The 20,356-nt window shown below is 42.6% G+C and overlaps 1 protein-coding gene across 3 annotated transcripts in view; it reads right to left on the bottom strand.

Annotated features, from left to right (window-relative positions):
• The window catches only part of MGAT4B (alpha-1,3-mannosyl-glycoprotein 4-beta-N-acetylglucosaminyltransferase B), a 95,861-nt gene that overhangs the window by 29,944 nt on the left and 45,561 nt on the right, over window positions 1-20,356 (bottom strand). For all 3 annotated transcript variants that reach the window (XR_007243940.1, XM_048489841.1, XM_048489840.1), the window contains exons 2-4: window positions 2,677-2,856; window positions 1,366-1,506; window positions 189-322 (exon numbers count right to left, since the gene is read on the bottom strand). Coding sequence is in view for 2 of the 3 variants with exons in the window: in XM_048489841.1 (XP_048345798.1) it covers window positions 189-322; window positions 1,366-1,506; window positions 2,677-2,856 (455 nt within the window). In the remaining variant the exon portion in view is untranslated. The remainder of the gene's footprint in view (window positions 1-188; window positions 323-1,365; window positions 1,507-2,676; window positions 2,857-20,356) is intronic.

The raw sequence follows: 20,356 nt of genomic DNA, 5'->3' as shown, positions 1-20,356 counted from the left end.
CAGCAGCCCAAGGTTGGATTTACCTCTCTGTACCAAAAGAGAAGTTGGCCTATTGCCATGCAGAGACACTTCATGCTGCTTTTTGACTACACACAGCCTCCTGGATCCATACCAAATCCCTCTCAAACACACAATAAAGCAATGCAGATTTATCGAAGCTGGATATAGAGGTGAAAAGATCATTTTACCTCAGCAATCAGAACCACAATGACGGAATCTTCTTTTTCCTGCTGGTTGAGCTCTGAGATCAAAGAGTTTAGGGTATCTGTAAGGTAGGAATGAACCTCCCGTTTGACACTGGGGATTCCCATCACTACGGAGACTGTATAGGAACAAAATAAAAGCATAGCGGAAATGATGTTGACAACCAAAAAGCATCTAATACTCTTTCCTAAGAATGTCATTCTTTATGTTTTCAGTACAATTCTCCAAGTATGGAAGAAAACAAACCAGTAGATTCATCATGGACAGCTGTAGAGTACTGATCACTGTAGTGATCACAAAACTGATGTTGGCACAGGGATATTCAACTCTACATTGTTCCTAACTGAAGAACAATCTGTCCTACACCTTTCATGCTAGGTTAAGATTTTAGAGAATCAGCAGCAGATCCTCTGAAGATGAAATTTATTCTGACTGACAAACAATGAGGCAGACCCTAAAAATAATGTAGCCGTGCACTCTTTTACTATCAGGTAGCATTGGCAGTGAATCCTTGAGAAAGTGCCTCTCTGGGGACATTTTTAGTGCTTGTAATCACCATAGATGCACATCACAGATACTCATCCTGTGCAGATCCTCTGCACCACACAGCAGAACTGTAAGCTGAGCTGATGACAGAACACATGCAAGCAAAAAGAGCAAAGCTTGTTCTACACTGTTTCCAAGATCTTCCTTCTGCATTTCCTCTTTAGTGCAAACATGCAGATGCACAGGAGAATCAGAAACTCCTTCATGGACATGTCCTGGGGATGAAATAGCAAGTTGTTTTCTAGGGCCAATGTAAACATTACAGCTGTCAGACTGAGGTCACTTTTAAGTTGCTCCTGATGGAAGCTTTTCCCTGCCATAAGATTGGTTTTCCACACCAATACAAAAGGAAACACTGGCACTGTTACGGCCCCAGTTCATACAACTGATCACCTCCATGATAAGGGCTCCTCAAGGGCCAACTGAAAGTGTCCTCAACCTAGCAGATTTAACATGTAAACCCAACTCAGTTTACTGATCCTAAGATCACAATGCATCAAACAATGAAATTAACATCCTTGCCTGTCTTGATAATCCGATTGAGACTGGGAAAAGGTAAACATGGATTAGCCAGGAAGGGAAAGGACTAAAAGAGGTATAAGCCACGCCACTTACCGCCAGTGCGCCCCTGACCAACATGTACAGCAGGCTGCAGGCTGTTCTCCTTTGACAGCAAATGTGGCAAATGATGAAAGATGGTAGGGAGATGCAGCACATTCTTATTAGTGATATTCCACAGTTTTAATTTTGTTTCATCTGAAAAAGGGGAAGTGAAACCTTTTTTCCAAGAACATAATGGAGGGAGAGTGTAAGGTTTGAGAGACATATCCACCACTTCACAGTACCATCTGGCCAGTCCAGATTATCACTTAATTTAGGTTAATCAGTCCAGTCTTCTTCACTTGCACCCACTAATCCCATTAAATGCAGCTGGAATTACTTAAGGCTCATGATGGATGAGCATGCCCTCCCTCAAAATCTTCTGAGAACAGGAAATCAAACCCATAGCTAAGAATTTGTACCCAGCATTTTTGCACTAGGTCCTATCCTGGCACTTGGTTATCATGGTCCTAACTTTGTAGAATTACTTACTAAATCTGTGCCATTCTGGGAGATGGCTTTTGAAACTTCCACTATGTGTGGTTCAATGTAATGAGTATTATTTGGCATGCAAAATCTAGTAGTATGAAGTGAAAAATTGTTATAATTCATTTCAAAACATGAAATGTTCATTTCTCATGGGATTCTGCATGCCTACCTATCACACAGTTGGGGATCTTTATAAAAACAAAATGTTCAGGAAAAAAAACCCAAGCATGATCCAGATGCAACCCCCCTGAGGTGGCAAGTCACCACTTGTAGAGGGCACTGCGGCAGCTGGGGCAACACATTGCTTTCAGCTCCCAACATGACTGAGCCTGGGGGTGTGCGGGAAGAGTTTTCAGTGCAGGAGCACCATTTTCCATACCTTTTTTGTTATGAAATTCTGGAGATGACTGCATTAAAGCCTGAATGGTCATTGTGTGGGTGAGAAATTCAAATTTACTCAAACACATGACAGCCATTTTCCCCTGACAATGTCCCTATGGCAGCTATTTCTCCCACTGCCTCTGCTATTTTTACTGAAGTGCCACATACTTCTGGCAACAGCTGGGAAGCTCAGATTGTGTTTCAGTGGATTAGAAATGTTTTCCATCCTAGTCACATAAAATACACAGCTGGTGTACCTTAAGGGAAAGGTGTATTTCCCACACGCTGCAAATAAACATTTCCAGAAACCTTTATATGCTCAGCACTACATCCCTACAATAAATCTCCCCTGGGACACACAGAATGCCTGTCCTGTCTGAGGTACTACAATGGATGTGCGCACTTCTCTACCGCTTCCATGTATCATGAGCTCATCCTTGTTACAGCTTGATTTACCAGATAAGCTGCTCCACGTCCGGTTTATGTCCTGCAGGGCCTGCTTCTCAGAGATGGCACGCTTTATTTCATCTAGAACTAGGTTCAGCTCCTTGGACCGCTTAAGGCTCTCCTGTTCTGCAGCATGTAAGCGGTCTCTTAGTGCTAGGAACTCTCGCTGATAGATATCCACAACATCACCTGCAGAGAAGAGAAAATGCTGTATTTTTTTCTGCTGCAAGAGTTTATACTAAATCCCAGCATTCTCTCAAGGGGGATAGAGAAGGAACAGATAAGGACAGAACAGCCTGCTTCAATAGCTAATTTGGAAAAGGAAAAAGCCCTTGGATTTAAATAGATTACTCAAAGCAATACCGTATTTCTCCGAAAATAAGATATTTTTGCTCCCAAAGATGCGCTATGTCTTATTTTCAGGGGATGTCTTATTTTTCCACTCCACAGCTGCATGCTCTGGTGTTCTGTTCGACGGGCATGCTTCCAAACAAAAACTTTGCTACGTCTTACTTTTGGGGGATGTTTTATATTTGGCACTTCAGCAAAACCTCTACTACATCTTATTCTCAGGGGATGTCTTATTTTCAGAGAAACAGGGTATGTGCTTTCAGCAAGCAGATCTTGCACCTCTTTTAAATATTTAAACGTTCACACCTGTACCATGATTTATGCCTTTGGGCAGGAGTTCTGAAACCATAGATAATTTTAGAAGTAGCCAGAAGCAAAGTCATAGTTAAATGGTTACATATAAACTGGGTTCCTTTGAAAGTCACCTTGAGATGGAAGCATGCTAGATAATTCATGGAATCGCTCATTTTGCCAAAACAATTCTTGTTAAGGAAAACAGAGGGAAGCAGTGGCTGAGCTTGTCCTGCTTCATGGCAACTATATATAGAGCCAGCATGACTCAAGGGTTAGTGTAAGGAGATGAGACCCAAGTTCAAATCACCATTCTACTACAAAGCTCACTGGGGGGTTCTTGGATCAGTCACTCTCTCTAAATCGAACACAGGATTGTTGCAAGGATAAAATGCAAAAATGAAGAACCATGTACACTGCCCTGATCTCCTTGGAGAAAGGGCTGAATAAAACAGGGTGAAGCATAAGAAAGTAACAAGTCAGACCCTATATGATCAGGGTAGAAGAGAGGAAAGCATATTGATTAGCCACATTTGACAATATATAACAGAGAAAGGAACAGGATGAATACTGTTGTTTTTTTAATGTTTAAACATTTCAAGAACTGCAAGTGAATCACTGCCATGATATTTATAGCCAGAGGTATCTAACCATAAACCAGGTGTTCCCAACATTTTTGCACTTGGGGGCACCTTTAGATTTTGAGATGGGGTGATGAGCACCCCAAAATGGCTGCAGCAGGAGACTGAACCAGACTCAAAATGGCTACCATGCCAGGAGGGCCAAAATATAATATTTCCCTCCACATAATTCCTGGGAAGAAGGAAAACAAGAAAGGAAGAGTAGAACCATACTTTGACTAAGGAAAAGACAGGTGTTTATCAGACCTTCTGATCCTCCATCCTCTTCATTTGAATGAGGACAGTCATTAAGACGCCCTGCCTTGTAATGGCCCCATTCACTTTCTGAAAAACTCACTTGCCAGGGGAAGTACTGGTGAGCACCATGGTACCTACAGGTACCATATTGGGGAACAGTGCCACACACTGTATGTGTGCACACTCATAGACATAAATGTGTGATTGATTTCAACTGTATTGATAGATGTATTGAGACCAGTGTTAATGAATTTGTAGCCTAGAAAAGTCTCAGGGTTTTCATTAGAATGTTTACAAAAACACAATAACCAATTTGACATTTCCAGTTTCTCAACAGCTTAGAATAAGGAGATGGACAGGATAAAAAGGGACACCTATTTTACCAATAAAAAAGAAATGCATCAGAGAACTCTCCATAAACTACTGTTTGCCCTCATTCGTTCTGCCTTACCCCTACAGGGTTGGCTGTTAGAAGAAACTGCAAAACTGAAGACTTGGGAGGAAAAAAAAGGGAGATATATTTGAAGTTCGTATTGACCCCCTGCCTGCCGCTACTAGAAATTTTCACTAGATCCCAAACATTCAAATGAAGAGTTTGCTATGTAAAGCAATGTCATAGTTATTACTATGGCACTCCTTATGCCAGCCACCAGGAAAGATGCAAAATTAGCCTACCCAAACTACCAAAGGAAACCCCCTCCCCAGATTTCCATCTGATTTTCCAGGCTGTGTACAAACTGGAGTCCAAAATTCCAGCAACTTAGCAAAAAGGAAGAATAATTAAAGGTTCAAATTAAAATGTTGATCCGAAGGCTCTGTAATAAAACACACTATTTGAAGACTGAAGAACCAGGATTCCTACCACCATTGTCATCCACTACCACCTAAGGCAGGCTAGGCCGAATCATGAAAGTCAGATCAGCAAGACACCTTCCAGCTGTGTCCGAAGTACCAGCTGCTTCAAAAACAGACCTGCATAAATAATTAAGGAAATAATACAAGACCTCAGATTGTCCCCTTAGACAGATGGCACAAGGCAGCACTTGGGAAAACAAAATCAATGGATGGAGCAAGTATTTAATTAGCAGGCTGTTAGGCATTTCCCTGAGTGTCCTATCTGTAAGGCTCGTTTCTGATTAGCTCAAAGTTCACTGCAAGCAAAGTCAAACTCATATTATTTTCAGCAGGATGTGCCCAGAAGGTAGCAATGGATAAGCAGCTGCTCCCCCAGCCCTGACTTTTTAGCTCCCCCAGGCCTTGGTTCTAGTTTAGATCCTCCCTTTCTGTCTTAAACCTGCCTCCGTGAGAGAGATCAGCCAGTGACTTTGCTTATATACTGCTGGCACAGAACTCAGAGAAAAAAACCCTTCATAGCAGTCTTTACAAGCCTTGGCCAATCAAATGATGGAGCTCAACAAAGCACTTAGCAGGAACAAAACTACAGCAGAAACAAATAGGTGAGGATGATGGGAGAAAATGAGTAATGGACCAATTTCCATCAAGAACACCTGCCCCCAGACTGTCAAAAAGGTGTAATTTTGCATTATCTACTCAGAAACAAAATATTCCTTACATTTAGTCTTTCACTAAAAAGTCAGTTTTCATGGCAGATTTATGCCTGACCCATGTGCTGACCGCCATCATCACATTTTCAAGGCATTGTCTGAAGTGAATGTTAAACAGCAGATTCAGAATGGTCACACAGCACTCTATATTACATCAGAGGAAAACATTCTCTCTTTCTACCAAAGGGAAGATTTTCTAAGAATCCACACAGTACTAATCTATCAGTAAAGCCCAACCATTTCTTTCTTAGAGTCCTAATGGTTTCAAAAGCCAAGGTTGATTCAGAACTGCAAAACACAAGACTTAGATTGCCATGAGAACAGGCCTGTGCATATTTAGACACTAAACTCCTACTATCACCCTTGCCTGGCTATTTGTCAAAATGAACATAGATATTTATTGTGTTCAGAATCATGATTTTGGCATAAATTTATAACAACTGCCAAACAAAAGTAGGTGGGAAAACAGGAACCAAAATATTATAGTCCCTGACGCATTCAACAAGGAATGGTTTCTTGAATGACTGTGCAATTAACAGATGTTACAATACAGATGTTACACAACGTTCCAAAGCATAATGTGAAAAAAAAGCCAAGTAAGAGCAACCAAAATAACACAAGATCATGCTTATACTATGAAAGTGTAAGACAGTTCCTCCATTTTGAATCATCTTCAAGTGCTCTGAAGCCATCATACTTCCTTCTAGAATGTACCTACCCTTCCTTCCCCTGCATCATTTTAGATTCTTAGTGCTAAGGGCCCTTTTTCATATCATTGCAGTACTGTCACAAGCAATTTCTTGTCTAAAAACATGAGATAGGACAAACCACTTGCATCAGCTATGCTTATCCATTCTCTATGGATATGTATCTTTTCTTGCAAGCAAAGAATATGGCTGCAGCAGTTAATTTATGCACAATTTGTTTCTTGAGTACCACAGGCGTCTTGAAAATTCTACATTTAATCTAGGTTAGCATTCCACATTCCAGCGCTTGGCTATAAGGACAGTTCCCCATAAACAGGTGCTAACCCTGCCATCATTACTTTAAATGTCATAAATTATCATATGGGCAAACACTTCAGAGAGCTCTTTAAAGGAACCATTAGCTCTCTTCCTCCTGTGACCTACCCCCCCCTTTGAATGTGAATTCCCATATTCATGTTTAACTTCCTAATCCACATTACTCAGCCCCAACAGGACAATAAACTCTCATTTCCCTCTATTCCCTCCTTTTAGAGTTTTTTTTCCAGCTCATCAGTATTACTACTGTACAGTCCACAACAGCCTGTGCATACATTCAACATTATTCAGCAAACACACATGAAGAAAACAAAGTTCACAGTCAATGTTCAAGCAAAGTCCACTCACCAACTGTGAACTGTCAACTGATAAGGTGAGGAAGAAAGAGAACAGTAAAACCAAAAATCATACCCACATGGTATTCCTAGTTTTCATATGCCGCAGTTACCTACAAGCAAACCAGTTTAAAATGCATACACATATGCACAAAGGATTGCGAAGAGCTCCAAGCGGACCTTGATAAATTAGATGAGTGGGCTCAGAAATGGCAAATGCAGTTCAATGTAGCAAAATGTAAAGTGATGCACATAAAGGCAAAAAATCCAAACTTCACATACACGCTACAGGGGTCAGTGCTATCAGTCACAGACCAGGAAAGGGATTTAGGCGTCTTAGTTGATAGTTCCATGGGAATGTCAACTCAATGCATGGCAGCTGTGAAAAAGGCAAACTCTATGCTGGGGATCATTAGAAAAGGAATTGATAATAAAACTGCAAAGATTGTCATGCCCTTATATAAAGCAGTGGTATGCATCAAGATTCTGAGTACTGTGTCCAGTTCTGGTCACGCCACATCTCAAAAAGGATATTGAGGAGATAGAAAAAGTGCAGAGAAGGGCAACAAGGATGATTGAGGGACTGGAGCACCTTCCTTATGAGGAGAGGCTGCAGCGTTTGGGACTCCTTTAGTTTGGAGAGGAGGCGCTGAGGGGGGGGATATGATTGAAGTCTACAAAATTATGCATGGGGTAGAAAATGTTGACAGAGAGAAATTTTTCTCTCTTTCTCACAATACTAGAACCAGGGGGCATTCATTGAAAATGCTGGGGAAGAATTAGGACTAATAAAAGGAAACACTTCTTCACGCATAGCGGTGATTGGTGTTTGGAATAATGCTGCCACAGGAGGTGGTGATGGCCACTAACCTGGATAGCTTTAAAAGGGGCTTGGACAGATTTATGGAGGAGAAGTCGATTTATGGCTACCAATCTTGATCCTCTTTGATCTTAGATTGCAAATGCCTTAACAGACCAGGTGATCGGGAGCAACAGCCGCAGAAGGCCATTGCGTTCACATCCTACATGTGAGCTCCCAAAGGCACCTGGTGGGCCACTGCGAGTAGCAGAGAGCTGGACTAGATGGACTTTGGTCTGATCCAGCTGGCTTATTCTTATGTTCTTATGTTCTTATTTAAGAAATAGGCAAGGTGTTCAAATGGAATTTCACTGAAAAACACAGTCTTCACTCCTGAAATGAGCTCAGGGGATACTTGCTCTATGTGGCTGTAGCAAGAGCTGACATGCTGTGCTGGTTGGCTGGTGTCTGTATAATGTAATTACCTCTTCTTTCTTTCATCCCTGGAACAGTTTTTCAACTTTTTTGAAATATTCTGCTTTGTTTTTCTTCTTTAAAACAAAGCAAAAAAGAAGAAGTTGTCATACTGAATGAAGAATAACAGGCAGCTTGCTGAGTCAGACCAGTAGTCCATTTAACACAACATTCTGTTTTACCTAAAGAAGTTGATAGCTAACAGATTCAGGACACACAAAAGACACTCCTTCCTCACTCAATCAGCAATTCAATTGTGGAATTCACAGTCAGGGAATGTAGTGATGGCAGCTAGCACAGATAGATTCAAAAGATTCATGGAGGGCAAGTCCATCAATGCCTACTGGCCATAATGGCTGAACAAAATCTCCAGTAGGGGACATGGAACTCTGTCATTTATCTTGTTTTTTTCTTCTTCTCAAACCTATACTATGCTGCTTCGACAACAGCATAAAAGTTTAATTTATCTATCCTATAAAATGACAATGGTCAGTAGAAGTTACTGAAAGAAAGCCAGACAAATCAAAGTCTTCATCCACTGGTGGAGGACAATGAGAAAGAGACAGTGAATCTCCCTAGAGAGGGAATTCCGTAATTTCCCATAATTTCATCATTTTGCCATGATTGAGAATGATGTTCCTCAGGTTGTCACCAATCTAGCCTCAGATGGCAGGCTAGACACCATGGTGATAATATATTTTTTGGCAAGAAAACTTAGTGAAGGCTGCTCCTGGCCACCATTGCCATCTGGTTTTCCAGAAGGACACCTGGATCCAAATAATGAAACAGCTCCTTTACAGGGAGCGCAACCCCATCCAGAAAAAGAGACATCTTAATTTTGGATCAATCCTTCCTCCCACCAACAGCACTTCCATTTCCTTAGGATGAAGTTTCAGCGTGTTAGCCTTCAACCATCCCAATACTGCCTCTAGGCACTAGTACCCAGTTCCAGATCCACTGGAAATACGGGACAGAGCTATCATCCACATATTAATTAAACCCCAGCCCAAATCTTTGGATGCCCCTTCCAGTAGCTTCACATGGATTTTAAAAGTATGAAGGACAAAACTGAACCTTGCAGGACTCTGTAGGCCACAGGTCAAGAAACCCTGCCTTCCAAGGAGGACTATCTGAAACCCTGCCTTCCAAAGAGGACTGAAACCACTGCAGAATGGTGCTACCCAGTCCTAACCTAGAAGGATACCTTGACTGATGGTATCAAAGGATGCTGAGAAGTCCAAGAGAAAACAACAGGATTGTACCCCCGCATCCATCTCTTGGGACAGGTATTCTGCTAGGGCAGGGGTAGGGAACCTGCGGCTCTCCAGATGTTCAGGAACTACAATTGGCCATGCTGGTAGGGGCTGATGGGAATTGTAGTTCCTGAACATCTGGAGAGCCGCAGGTTCCCTACCCCTGTGCTAGGGTGACCAAGGCTGTTTCAATCCCAAAGCCATGCCTGAAACCAGACTGGAAAGGACCTCAACAATCTACTTCCCCCCAAAATCCTTGGAGTTAACCAACCATAAAGTTTTCAATTACCTTGCTCAATAATGGCACACCAGAGACCAGACAAGAGTTATCTACGTCCATGGATCTGGAGTAGTTTTCTTCAGGCATAAGTTCACCACTTCCTGTTTCAAGGCAGAGGTGACCACTCTGGCTCTCAAGGAGGCATTTACTATCTCTTGGACCCTGTCTGACACTTTCCCCCTTGGCAGATTTAAGCAACCAGAAAAGACTGGTAGGTATCTTTCAAAACTCCTATCCACATCCTCAGACTGAATAAGCTTAAAAGTACTCTACACAACTGCACAAGCCATTACTCTGGAACCAACTGATATTAGAATGGAATCCAAATGAATTAGAATGGAATCCAAAGGAAATATTTGAGAGAGATAACTACAAACTGCTCCAAACCTTAGCCCATGTACCTTGGCTTTCTTCAATCAAAAGAGGTAAGGAAAAATGAAATAGAAAATAGAAATGTAGAAAAAAGTCACTTATTGAATAGAAAGTCTCCCATAATAGGACTAACACCATATTTGGATATTGTTAAACTTTATAACATTGAAAAAACTGAACTCTTCAACAGCACCTTATCATCAAGTACATTATAGCATATTAACTGTTAGTCACATATACAGCCCCATCCAAACAGCTGTACACCTGGCCACAGTACTGCAGGCACAGTGTCCTGCTGTTCCCATTAGGCAAGAAAGCCCTCCATTGGGCTCCCAAGAATTGGGAGCTGGTCTATTTGGCAGGAAAACGCTAGTCAGCTCCTCACTCGGCCCACCCCCACGATGCCAGGGGCGGTGGCAAGGGATGTGGCAACCACCCACCAGCAGATTTGCTCCTCTGCCAGGGCAAGTGCTCCGGGAAGGGCAAATCCACTGGCGTGGCCCCACACTAATCCCACCAGCATGTATCTTTGACAATATGTATCTTTGAAATGAACATGTATCTTTGAAAATATGTTGTATATGCCTACAATATTCACAATAATTATCATTATCTAAAGGTATAGATTGTACTACATATACCACATATTTAGAGTAACTCCTTATAAGATATCTCACTTATCTTTCAGTGCTGCCAAATACGTCCTCAGAGGACTTCCTCCCCCCACAAGCATTTGTTTTTTCTCCCCGAGTATTTACATTTCTAGTCCAAAGCCAGTAAATCTTTAAATTTATATTGGTGCTAGAAACAACATGAGGTATAACCTCTATGGTTTGTTTGCTTGTTGTCTCTCCAGTAATTCTAGATAGACCACTTGTCTGATCCAGAAGGGCACCTCTTGTTCAAGTTGTGGAAAATCATCAATATTGCTGCGAAGATGTGAGGCAAAAAAGCAATGGCATTGAGCTATAGGAACAGGGAAGTTAGACTTGCTGGCTTTAGAGAGGATATTAGCTCTTTTAAAAGCATAAGGGGAAATAGCGCAAATGCAGAGGAGGAAAAGAAATAGTTCAAGTGGAAGATTATTTGGATCCCTACTTGAAAACCAAGCACCTCATAAACACAGGCCAGAGTTGCTACTCCATTCTGGTTTCTAAGGACAGGCATAAACCACTGCCGGTGGTTACTGCACAATTATAAAGTGCCTTAAAAACAAGGTACTCCACAGAAATTGAGTTAAAAATAACAAACTCTCCCTTCATGCCTACAATTATTCTAAAATTTTTGAATGGCGGGGGGTGGGGGAGTTGCCATGCATTTTCCTGGACTCAAGCTCATCTGCTTTTACTGTTCCCTCTAAATATAGTGAAAGTTGTTTTACAGTTTTTTTACAACTTCATAAACCCTCATGAGCAAGTACGACTATTCTGTATTTTACACTCCTGCATAGAGCTTGTGTGGAACAGAGCTACATTCACAACACTCCATAAGGGAATGCCATCACACTTCCTTTACAGATGAAGTACCAGACAGGCAACAGACACTTTAAGAAGCAAACCCAACTCCCATATGGACAGGGGTGTGTGTCTGTGTGTGTCAATGTTTTTACTACATCATTTTGTAATGAATGTCAATGATACATATATGAGAGACATTTCTTTGTGCCTAACCAAGACATCAGTGTGCTCATGCATGCCTAGAACACTAGGAGACACATGTCACTGGTCCATTATGCATGGTGAGCTTGCCGTGGTCGCAAACAGAATTCACTGCATTTTCTTTGTTTTGGGGCCTGCTGATTATTATTACTCACTGCTCCTTTCCCCTGCAGTTTCTCACCCTCTTTGCAGCAGGGCAAGCTGGTAAAGAGGACAAGTGGATCTGCCATTTTGACATGTCGCCAATGGAGAAAAAGCACCAGAAAGCCTTCCCTTTCACAAAAAGAAGCATAATTTTTCCATTGGTGCGCCACGTTTATAATGATATATCAATATAATCATATTAAAATGTTTGAACAAGGGATCACTTTTTGTTCAGCACAAGGACTAGCTCTGATTCTCTTCTATGGCAGGAAGGGACTGGGGAGTAATGGCAGCCCGCCAACCGCAAAGGGACAATGCAGTCTGCCTTTTCCCAACCTCTACAGATTCCTGATCATCCCTCCCCCCCTCCCCCCAGCGTTTAACATGATTAAAGGGTAGGAGTCAGCAACAGGGAGGGGGCCAAAAGGGAAGGTGTGAAAGGACAGCGAGGGAGTGGGAGGGGTGAAGCTAGGTAGGCTGGGCATGGGTGGAGGAAAGATGTGCAGGCAAAGATGTGCTCACTGGCAAATCTGCCCTGCTCTGACCGTGAAGGACATTAAAGTCGCGCTGCACGTGGTCTTGCTTGCCGTGGGAAAAATGGAGAGTGAAAGCGGGGGTCAGGGAACTATGTCTGTGCAAGAAATTTTCCCACAACAGACATTTACTCTTGGCACCCAGCAGAGATCTTGTGCATAATCGGTCATTAATTATTTTTATTAACAGCTTTCAATTTAAAAGAGCTGGAAACAATTACTGACACTTATCCAATATAAAGGAAAACACACCATGTGAAATAAAAAGAATGCAATGAATACATAAACAAGCAAAATCACCATCAGCCTATCTCCATCCTACCATTTCTAACTTTCATTCACTACTGTCTAATAAAGAGGTACTACTTTCAGGGCCCACAGACAGCCCCATTCACTGTTACCATCAACCAAAAGAGCCACACTTACATGACAACTGGAAATAGAGTTGCCAGGCCAAGGCAGCCAACAGGCAGGAGGGTTAGGGGTTTGGATATGGTGGGAGATTAGCGTTGTAAGCGTGAGTATATTATTTCTCAGGAAAACCCAGAAGCAACAGAAGTAGTTACAGGAATCGCTTGAAACTCTATGGTAAAATTATAGTTTCCAACATTTCCTAGTGCTTCTCTGTCACTTCCTATTTTTCTCCAGAAGTGACATCATACTGACGACATTGGTGAGTTCATTCCTTGTCCCCAGCAGCCACTTGGGGCAGTGGCAGGCAACAGGAGTTCAGGGTGAGGGATCCACTGGGGGCTTCGCATTCCTGGCTTGAACTGTCCCTTAGTTATTGCTTAGAACAGCTTCAGTTCTGTACCCTGAGACAATCTGTGACTTTCTCTGTCAACTCATGCTGTTATACGGACAAGGCATTCTCAATTATATAAATGGCTGTAGCTTTTTGCACACACACACCATCAAAACACCCATTGTAGTGGTACATCTTTCTTGCCACTGCCCCACTGAGACATGGGCTGGATCCAGCCAGCTTTTTCAATCTATTGCAATTAAATCTCATCCTTATTACAGCCCCCACATCTCGTGGCTTTTGCCTATGTGTGTCCTATAAACCCTATCATAGTTTTTTTTGGGGGGGGGTCACTTTTGAAGTGTGGAAAAGCTGATTAGATCTACCTCACTATGTTTTTCCAAAGCTCATAATTAAAAGGAACTGCTCTTATTACAATAAAGATCAGGGGGGGGGGATTAGATTTTTGTTAAAAATAATCTTTTAGCACATGATTCTTTAGGTGATTCACATAATGCACACCATATGGAAAGGGAGGAACAAGAGTCTTCATGCAGTCAGATATCCTGCATCCAGGACCCGAGGCAATTACTGGGAGGAAGAGGCTTTCTGGAGCATACAGCTGACAGATGCAACATTGTGATGGATAATAATCTATGCAATCTTTGACATGCTGTTTAAAAAGATAAGGGAGCCCTCTTATCATAAGTGCCTAATGGTTTTAGAAAAGAAAAAAACAGCGTAAGATGAAAGTGTAAGATGAACACAATTCCTCTGAGAATATGCAAAGCTGTGCTTGAGCAACTAGATCTGCAGAAGACAGTTGCCTTGTGCCTAGAAAGGCAAAATGACTTTTGTGCAATTTCCGATAGTGTTTTGTATTCATTTGTATTCATGTTAGGAGTAATTTAAAAGCCAGAAGTTCAGTTTTCTTTCAATCAAATAGGGACACATATTGGTCCATGAGAAAATACTATTTTATTTTATCATCAGCATTTAAACCCAGGAAAACTCACTTTCAAAATGGCCTGGTATAGACCTAATGATTCTTAGGCATTTTCCGCACACCACAATTACACTGGGGTAGAACTGGGATCATACATACCGGGTCGATTTTATCCCGGTTTCTCCCTTCGCATGGCTTTCCGTTTTCATGAAGGAACTGAGTAAAAACTGGGACGAAGTACTCCAGTTTCTTTTGCACGGGCCTGAGACTTCTGTATTCACATTGAAATTGTTCCACATTCTGATTGGCTGTTGTTGTTTTTGAGTGGCAGCTGAAAGTCTCTCATGCCTGCGTTCTGATTGGCTGTTGTTTTTGACAGGCAGCTTCAAGCGTATCTCACAAGGCCATAAGCACATTGTAATCTCCTCTTGTCTGTGAAATGGCAGCTTTTGAAACCTTAATTAAGACCAAAGTTCAGAGGATTTTGGGAATCAGGATTAATACTGACTGAAATACTGTGTCCGCCACATTTTGTAAACATGTAGAAAGTACGGTAATGAGCATTCTTGGTGTTGCGCATTCTGATTTGCGGTTGTTTTGAGTGGCAGCTGCAAGCATGCTCAGTGTCCCGCATTCTGATTGGCTGTTGTTTCAGAGAGGCAGCTTGAATGAACGTCAGACGCGGAGATCAGGTGGCTGGGCAGGAAAAATAAACCGGATCTGCTCCTGATTGGTTTTTGAACGGTATCAGGCCCTAGCAGGCTCACCCTGGGACTTCTAAAAAGAACCTCCAATTGGGCGATTTTTGAAAATCCTGGGATAAGGGACATATCATGGGGCAGCCCCAGAGCAGATCTGTTTTAGGACCAGGAACCATGCCAAAATCTTGCACAAACTGGGATATTTCACTTGCCCATCCCATATTTGGACCGTGAGGAAAATGCCTTAATTGCCTAACCCTCACTGTGGGGAGGCCAGCATAGTGTAACTTTGCACATTCACCCTTCTCCATTTTCAGTTTTGGAGCAAATTATGGTTCTCATTACCTGTACAGGTGGCTCTATTAATCTCAGCTGGAACCAAACCAGTTTGCAATTTATTTTCTAGCCACAGTTGCAAAAAGTGATTGGTGCCAAATATGCAAATATAGTGAACTTATAGGGTGTTCCCAGTTATGTAACCATGGTTATGTGAATGGTAACATTACACTGACATTAGACCAATATTTCTACTTCTTTTCTATTATGTATATTTACTTTAAGTTCATACCCTTGCAAAAGCAGAGTTACTTCATTAGTAATCTAATTATTCAAGTGGTGCAGCAGAAATAAAGCTTTCTAAGCATTTTCTCTGTTCCACACACAAAGGGCTTTGTTTTTGTTTTTATGTTCTCATTTGGCTGGGGAATAAAATATGCTAGGAATGAACAACATAACATATTATAGAAAATGCGTGATCATCAAAACTAAAAATAACTTTGGATTCAAAAGTTAAAAACCTGAAAATTTACTTCACCTTGATTATGATTATCTCTTTGTCTGTTGGGAAGAGATTGCTTTCTAGAGAAGTAATGCTTGCTTACTGCTTGATTTAATAATAAAATCACTACATTTTATCAGTGGTGTGTGTGTGTGTATTAGGTTTTAAAACTACACTAGGCAACCCAGGAAAATAGTTTCAAATCTTACAGCAGACCTTCGACACATCACTAACTAGGAGGTGTTCCTCATTTGTGGTGAAGAGTTTCCTAGGAGAGGCTGTGAGACACAGAAGGGGAACACAAATTATTTTGCATGTTGCAGTGACGACAATTTCATTTTTAGGAAGTCATTGCTCAGTGTAAACCACTAAGATTGTTGGAAAGGTGGAGGAGAGTTTGAAATCTGACAAATACAGATTCAGAGTTATCTCAGGGCATAAATGAAACAGAGATTCATAGATGCTAGTCAGGGAAATTAACAGTCCAAGGATGTTTGGGGGCATATACCGTATAAACTTGTGTATAAGCCGACCCGGGTATAAGCCGAGGCACCTAATTTTACGGCCCAAACCTAGGAAAACTTATTGACTCGGGTATAAGCTGAGGGTGGGAAGCCGGGAGGCAGAGGGCGCTCCTTATTTGTGCAGTGACATCAGGGGGAGTCACTGGCCAAATAAGGAGCTCCTTCTGTCTGTCAGCTGGGTTTGACAAAGCTCAGCTAGCCGACAGGCAGAGGGAGTCCTTATTTGGGCAGTGACTCCCCCTGATGTCACTGCACAAATAAGGAGCTCCCTCTGCAGGGTTTGAGGAAGCCCAGCCCAGCCCCTTCACCCTCAACGAGCAGCTTCCCAGCGGCAGGGAGGTTGTCCCAGCCCCGCCCCCAGCCTCCTTGTGATGTATAGAAAATGGTGACTCGCGTATAAGCCAAGGGGGCTTTTCTCAGCCTTTAAACAGGGCTGAAAAACTTGGCTTATATGCGAATATATACGGTACAAGAGGTGTCAAAATGAAGTCCCTGCATTGGGTTGTAAGAAATATTGCAAACCATGCTCAGACTGGCATCTGGGGACTGGAATTTTGGAACCTGGAAATTCGTAGGCCCAGCCCTCAGTGAGGAAGCTCGGCATCCACGCAGATAACAAGCTCTCTTGCCGGGCGGGCAAATAGCAAAATGCATGCTGCCTGCCTGCCTTTTAAATAAAGAGATGAACATTATCCCACCCCCCCACCCCCGCCATTGACTCATGCTGGCACAACAATAATTGTCTGGTTCCAAGAGAACCATTCACCAGAACACTGGTCGTCAAGGCAAGCAAAAAATACTGTCCCATTCTACACAGAGGATTACATAGTTCTAATGGGGAGGTGATGTGAACCCAGAACCTAAGCAGAAGATATCCATTTAAACAAGGCCTTCCGGAGGGTGCTGTTTGTACATTTTTTGAAATGGGGATTGCACGACCCGAGGTTCTCACATACAGGCCAGATAAATAACAGAGGTTGCCCTGCTTAGTTCACCACCAAGGTATTTTCAGCTTCACTTATTATTAAATGTACAGCTTCTATGGGGAAAATGTGACTCTTCTCCTTGCTAGTAACAGTGTAGAGCTGCCACCATGGTAGGATACCAGATAACAATTTGCGGGAAAACACCATTTGCTATTTCAGTAGCATCTGATATGTTGTAAATATGAGTGGGTTGATATTGACAATTACAACAGCATGTGCAGCTTCACAATCCAGAATGTCTGAAACCTCACTGGGAAATTTTGCAGGCCTTGCCAATACTCTTGTGGTTTCTATGGACACAAGCGGGGGTCTTATCTGCCTGGTGTCTAACTTCATCCCACGGACAGACCGTAATCCATGCAATGGCAGTTAGGGGTGTTTGGAAGCGGCATCATTGACAAGTAAGGTAAGGATCTGCTGGATTGCCCACTCACCGCAGATCTTGAGTAGGTCCCTGGTTTCCGCCTCCTTCCAGGCAACACCTCTCCCTGGTCCCTTGGAAGAGCTCCCGCCAGAGACCCCAACAACAGCTTCGCCACTTGTGCCAGCCATTGTCGTCCGTACATGCCAATCACTCAAAACCACACCAGCAGTTGCTGCGACCCCTCCTTAACACTGAACTTAAACTGGCTGCTTCCTGCCCAGGGTCCGTTTCAGGCCATTGCCACCCCCACAAAAAGGCTGTGCTTCTGATTGGTCAACCCAAAGTGAGCAGGGAAAAACAAGCCCCCCCCTTTTTTCCCCAGTTCTGGATAGGGCCTGGTGCAGGCCTCAACATGGCAAGGAGCAGCAGCAGCACAAAAACAATGGGGGACAGCACCACATCACATTCCCACTCATGCTCCCAAATTTTTGTGGAAAACGAGAGACTCCCCACCCCCGTGATATACCCACTAGTGTTCAGCCCAAAGTGCACATCTCCCCAGATATGCACTCCGAGCAACCAGAAAATAAAATGGGGACATTTTGGGACTCCACTCCTGATTAAACCAGACAAAATAGCCCCTGGTTGATACCATGAGCAGAAAACAAGCTTGGGGGAACATTTCAGGAAGAGTGGGCTGCAACGGTCGGTGGCTCAGCAGAGTTGAAAACTGACATGACATGGGAGATTGTGGGGGTGCAAGAGGCAGGGCAGGGAGATTAGGCGGCTTGGCAGGAAAAATAAACTGCTCCCGTGGTGTTTGCACAGCAGCGGGTTCATTGCGGGATTTTTTAAAAGAATCGCCGAATTGGCGGTTTTTGAAAATCCTGGGATGAGGAAAATATTGCAGGACAAATGTGCTTTAAGATCAGGAACCGTGCGAACTTCTTGGCCAAACAGGGATATTTCCCTTGCTCGACCTGGGATATTTGGACCATGCGGAAACAACCGTAGACTCTAATCTGGAGGACAGGGTTTGAGTGTCACTCTTCCACACGAGCAGCGGACTCTAATCTGGTGAACTGGGATTATTTTCCTGCTCCTCCACAAGAAGCATGCTGGGTGACCTTGGACAAGTCACAGTACTCTCAGAACTCTCTCAGCCCACATATCTCACAGGGTGTCTATTGCAGGGAGAAAAAGGGAAGGCGTTTGTAAACCACTTTGAGACTTATGGTTGAGAAAAGGAGCAGATAAAAACCAACTCTTCTACAAAGCAGGGAAGATGTTGGCAAAAGATTCTGTTGGCTCTTTCCCACTTCTGCCTTCATAATGAATACACAACAAGTGTCCCACTAAAATGCAACTTTTAACTTTGTTTTTTTCCAATCAGCATACAGCTTCATATTTGCTTTTGTTCATTTTTATAGCATATCTTTACGGTTCCTAAAATTAAAAACAAGTTTACTTACATTCAGATTTGCTCAACCTTTGACTGCAGCCTTCTTTACTAGCTGTTCCTCTATGATAATAAAATAGGGAATGTGATTTAAATCACTCAAGAAAATCCAATTTACAGAGAAAACGTAAACAGAACTACACCCTTCAAAGTCCTCTGACTTCGATTGACTTGAAAGTGTGTTACTCTGCTTAGGGTTGCACTGTAGATTACTGTTTCCACAACCAGTTCATTCTTGTTATTTGATATAATCTTAATACATATTGTTCAAAACTCTGAGACTGATTTTGGCTCCATCTTCAAACATGCTTCCTTTAGAGAAAGAGAACTTCTCAAGAGATACTGTTTCATTTGAGAAACCAAGCCTTATATTTCTTGTTGCACTGTTTGCATTTAACACAGAAGCTTTCCTTACCACAGGTGCAGGAATTTCACTGAAATATTTCCAGATCACCTCTCCTTTATGCACTGCTGCCATGATAGGAAGGATTATTTTAGAAAGAATAGCCTAACATATATCTCAAGACACTGAAATACTTTGTTCAACCAGTTTCACTTTCATTTGTACCACCTGCTCCTCCAGCCTCTCCCCCACCTCCTTTCCCCCCTTGCCCAAATCTACTCTACTCTCATCAATCCATAGATCTTTGTGAGAAATAAGATTCACAACAGCTTAACCCCCACAAGAGGTTCCCTTTTCTCCAAGACCCCTGCCCAAGAGGGAAGGAGGTTGGAAGGCATCTTCAGTCCACCTCTACTCCCATAAACTCAGCACAACCTCCTCAGCCTGCTCCCATCGAGATTTAAATGCAACATCACAGAATGTGTATTAGGTTGCCAACCTCCAGATAGAGCCTGGAGATTTCATGGAATTACAACTGATCTTCAAATGACACAGATCAGTTCTTCTGGATTAAATGGCAGCATTGAAGAGTGGCCTCTATGGCATTATATCTAGGGTTGCTAGTTCCCGGTTGGGAAATATCTGAAGATTTTGGGGATGGACCCTGGGGAAGGCAGGGCTTGGAGTGGGGAGGGATTTCAATAGGGTATAATGCCATGGAGTTCACTTTCCAAAGTTGCCATTTTCTTTAGGTGAACTGATCTCTGTCGTCTGGAGATCAGCTGCAATAGCAGGAGATCTCCAGCTGCCCCTTAGAGGGTGGCAACCCAAATCACATCCCTGCTGAGCTCCTTTACCCCCAACCCCCGCTTCAAATCTCCAGTAATT

The sequence above is a fragment of the Sphaerodactylus townsendi genome, linkage group LG03, assembly GCF_021028975.2.
Source record: "Sphaerodactylus townsendi isolate TG3544 linkage group LG03, MPM_Stown_v2.3, whole genome shotgun sequence".
Taxonomy (NCBI): Eukaryota; Metazoa; Chordata; class Lepidosauria; order Squamata; family Sphaerodactylidae; genus Sphaerodactylus; species Sphaerodactylus townsendi.
The sequence above is the reverse complement of the archived record's forward strand: the minus strand, read 5'-3'. Positions and strand labels throughout refer to the sequence as shown.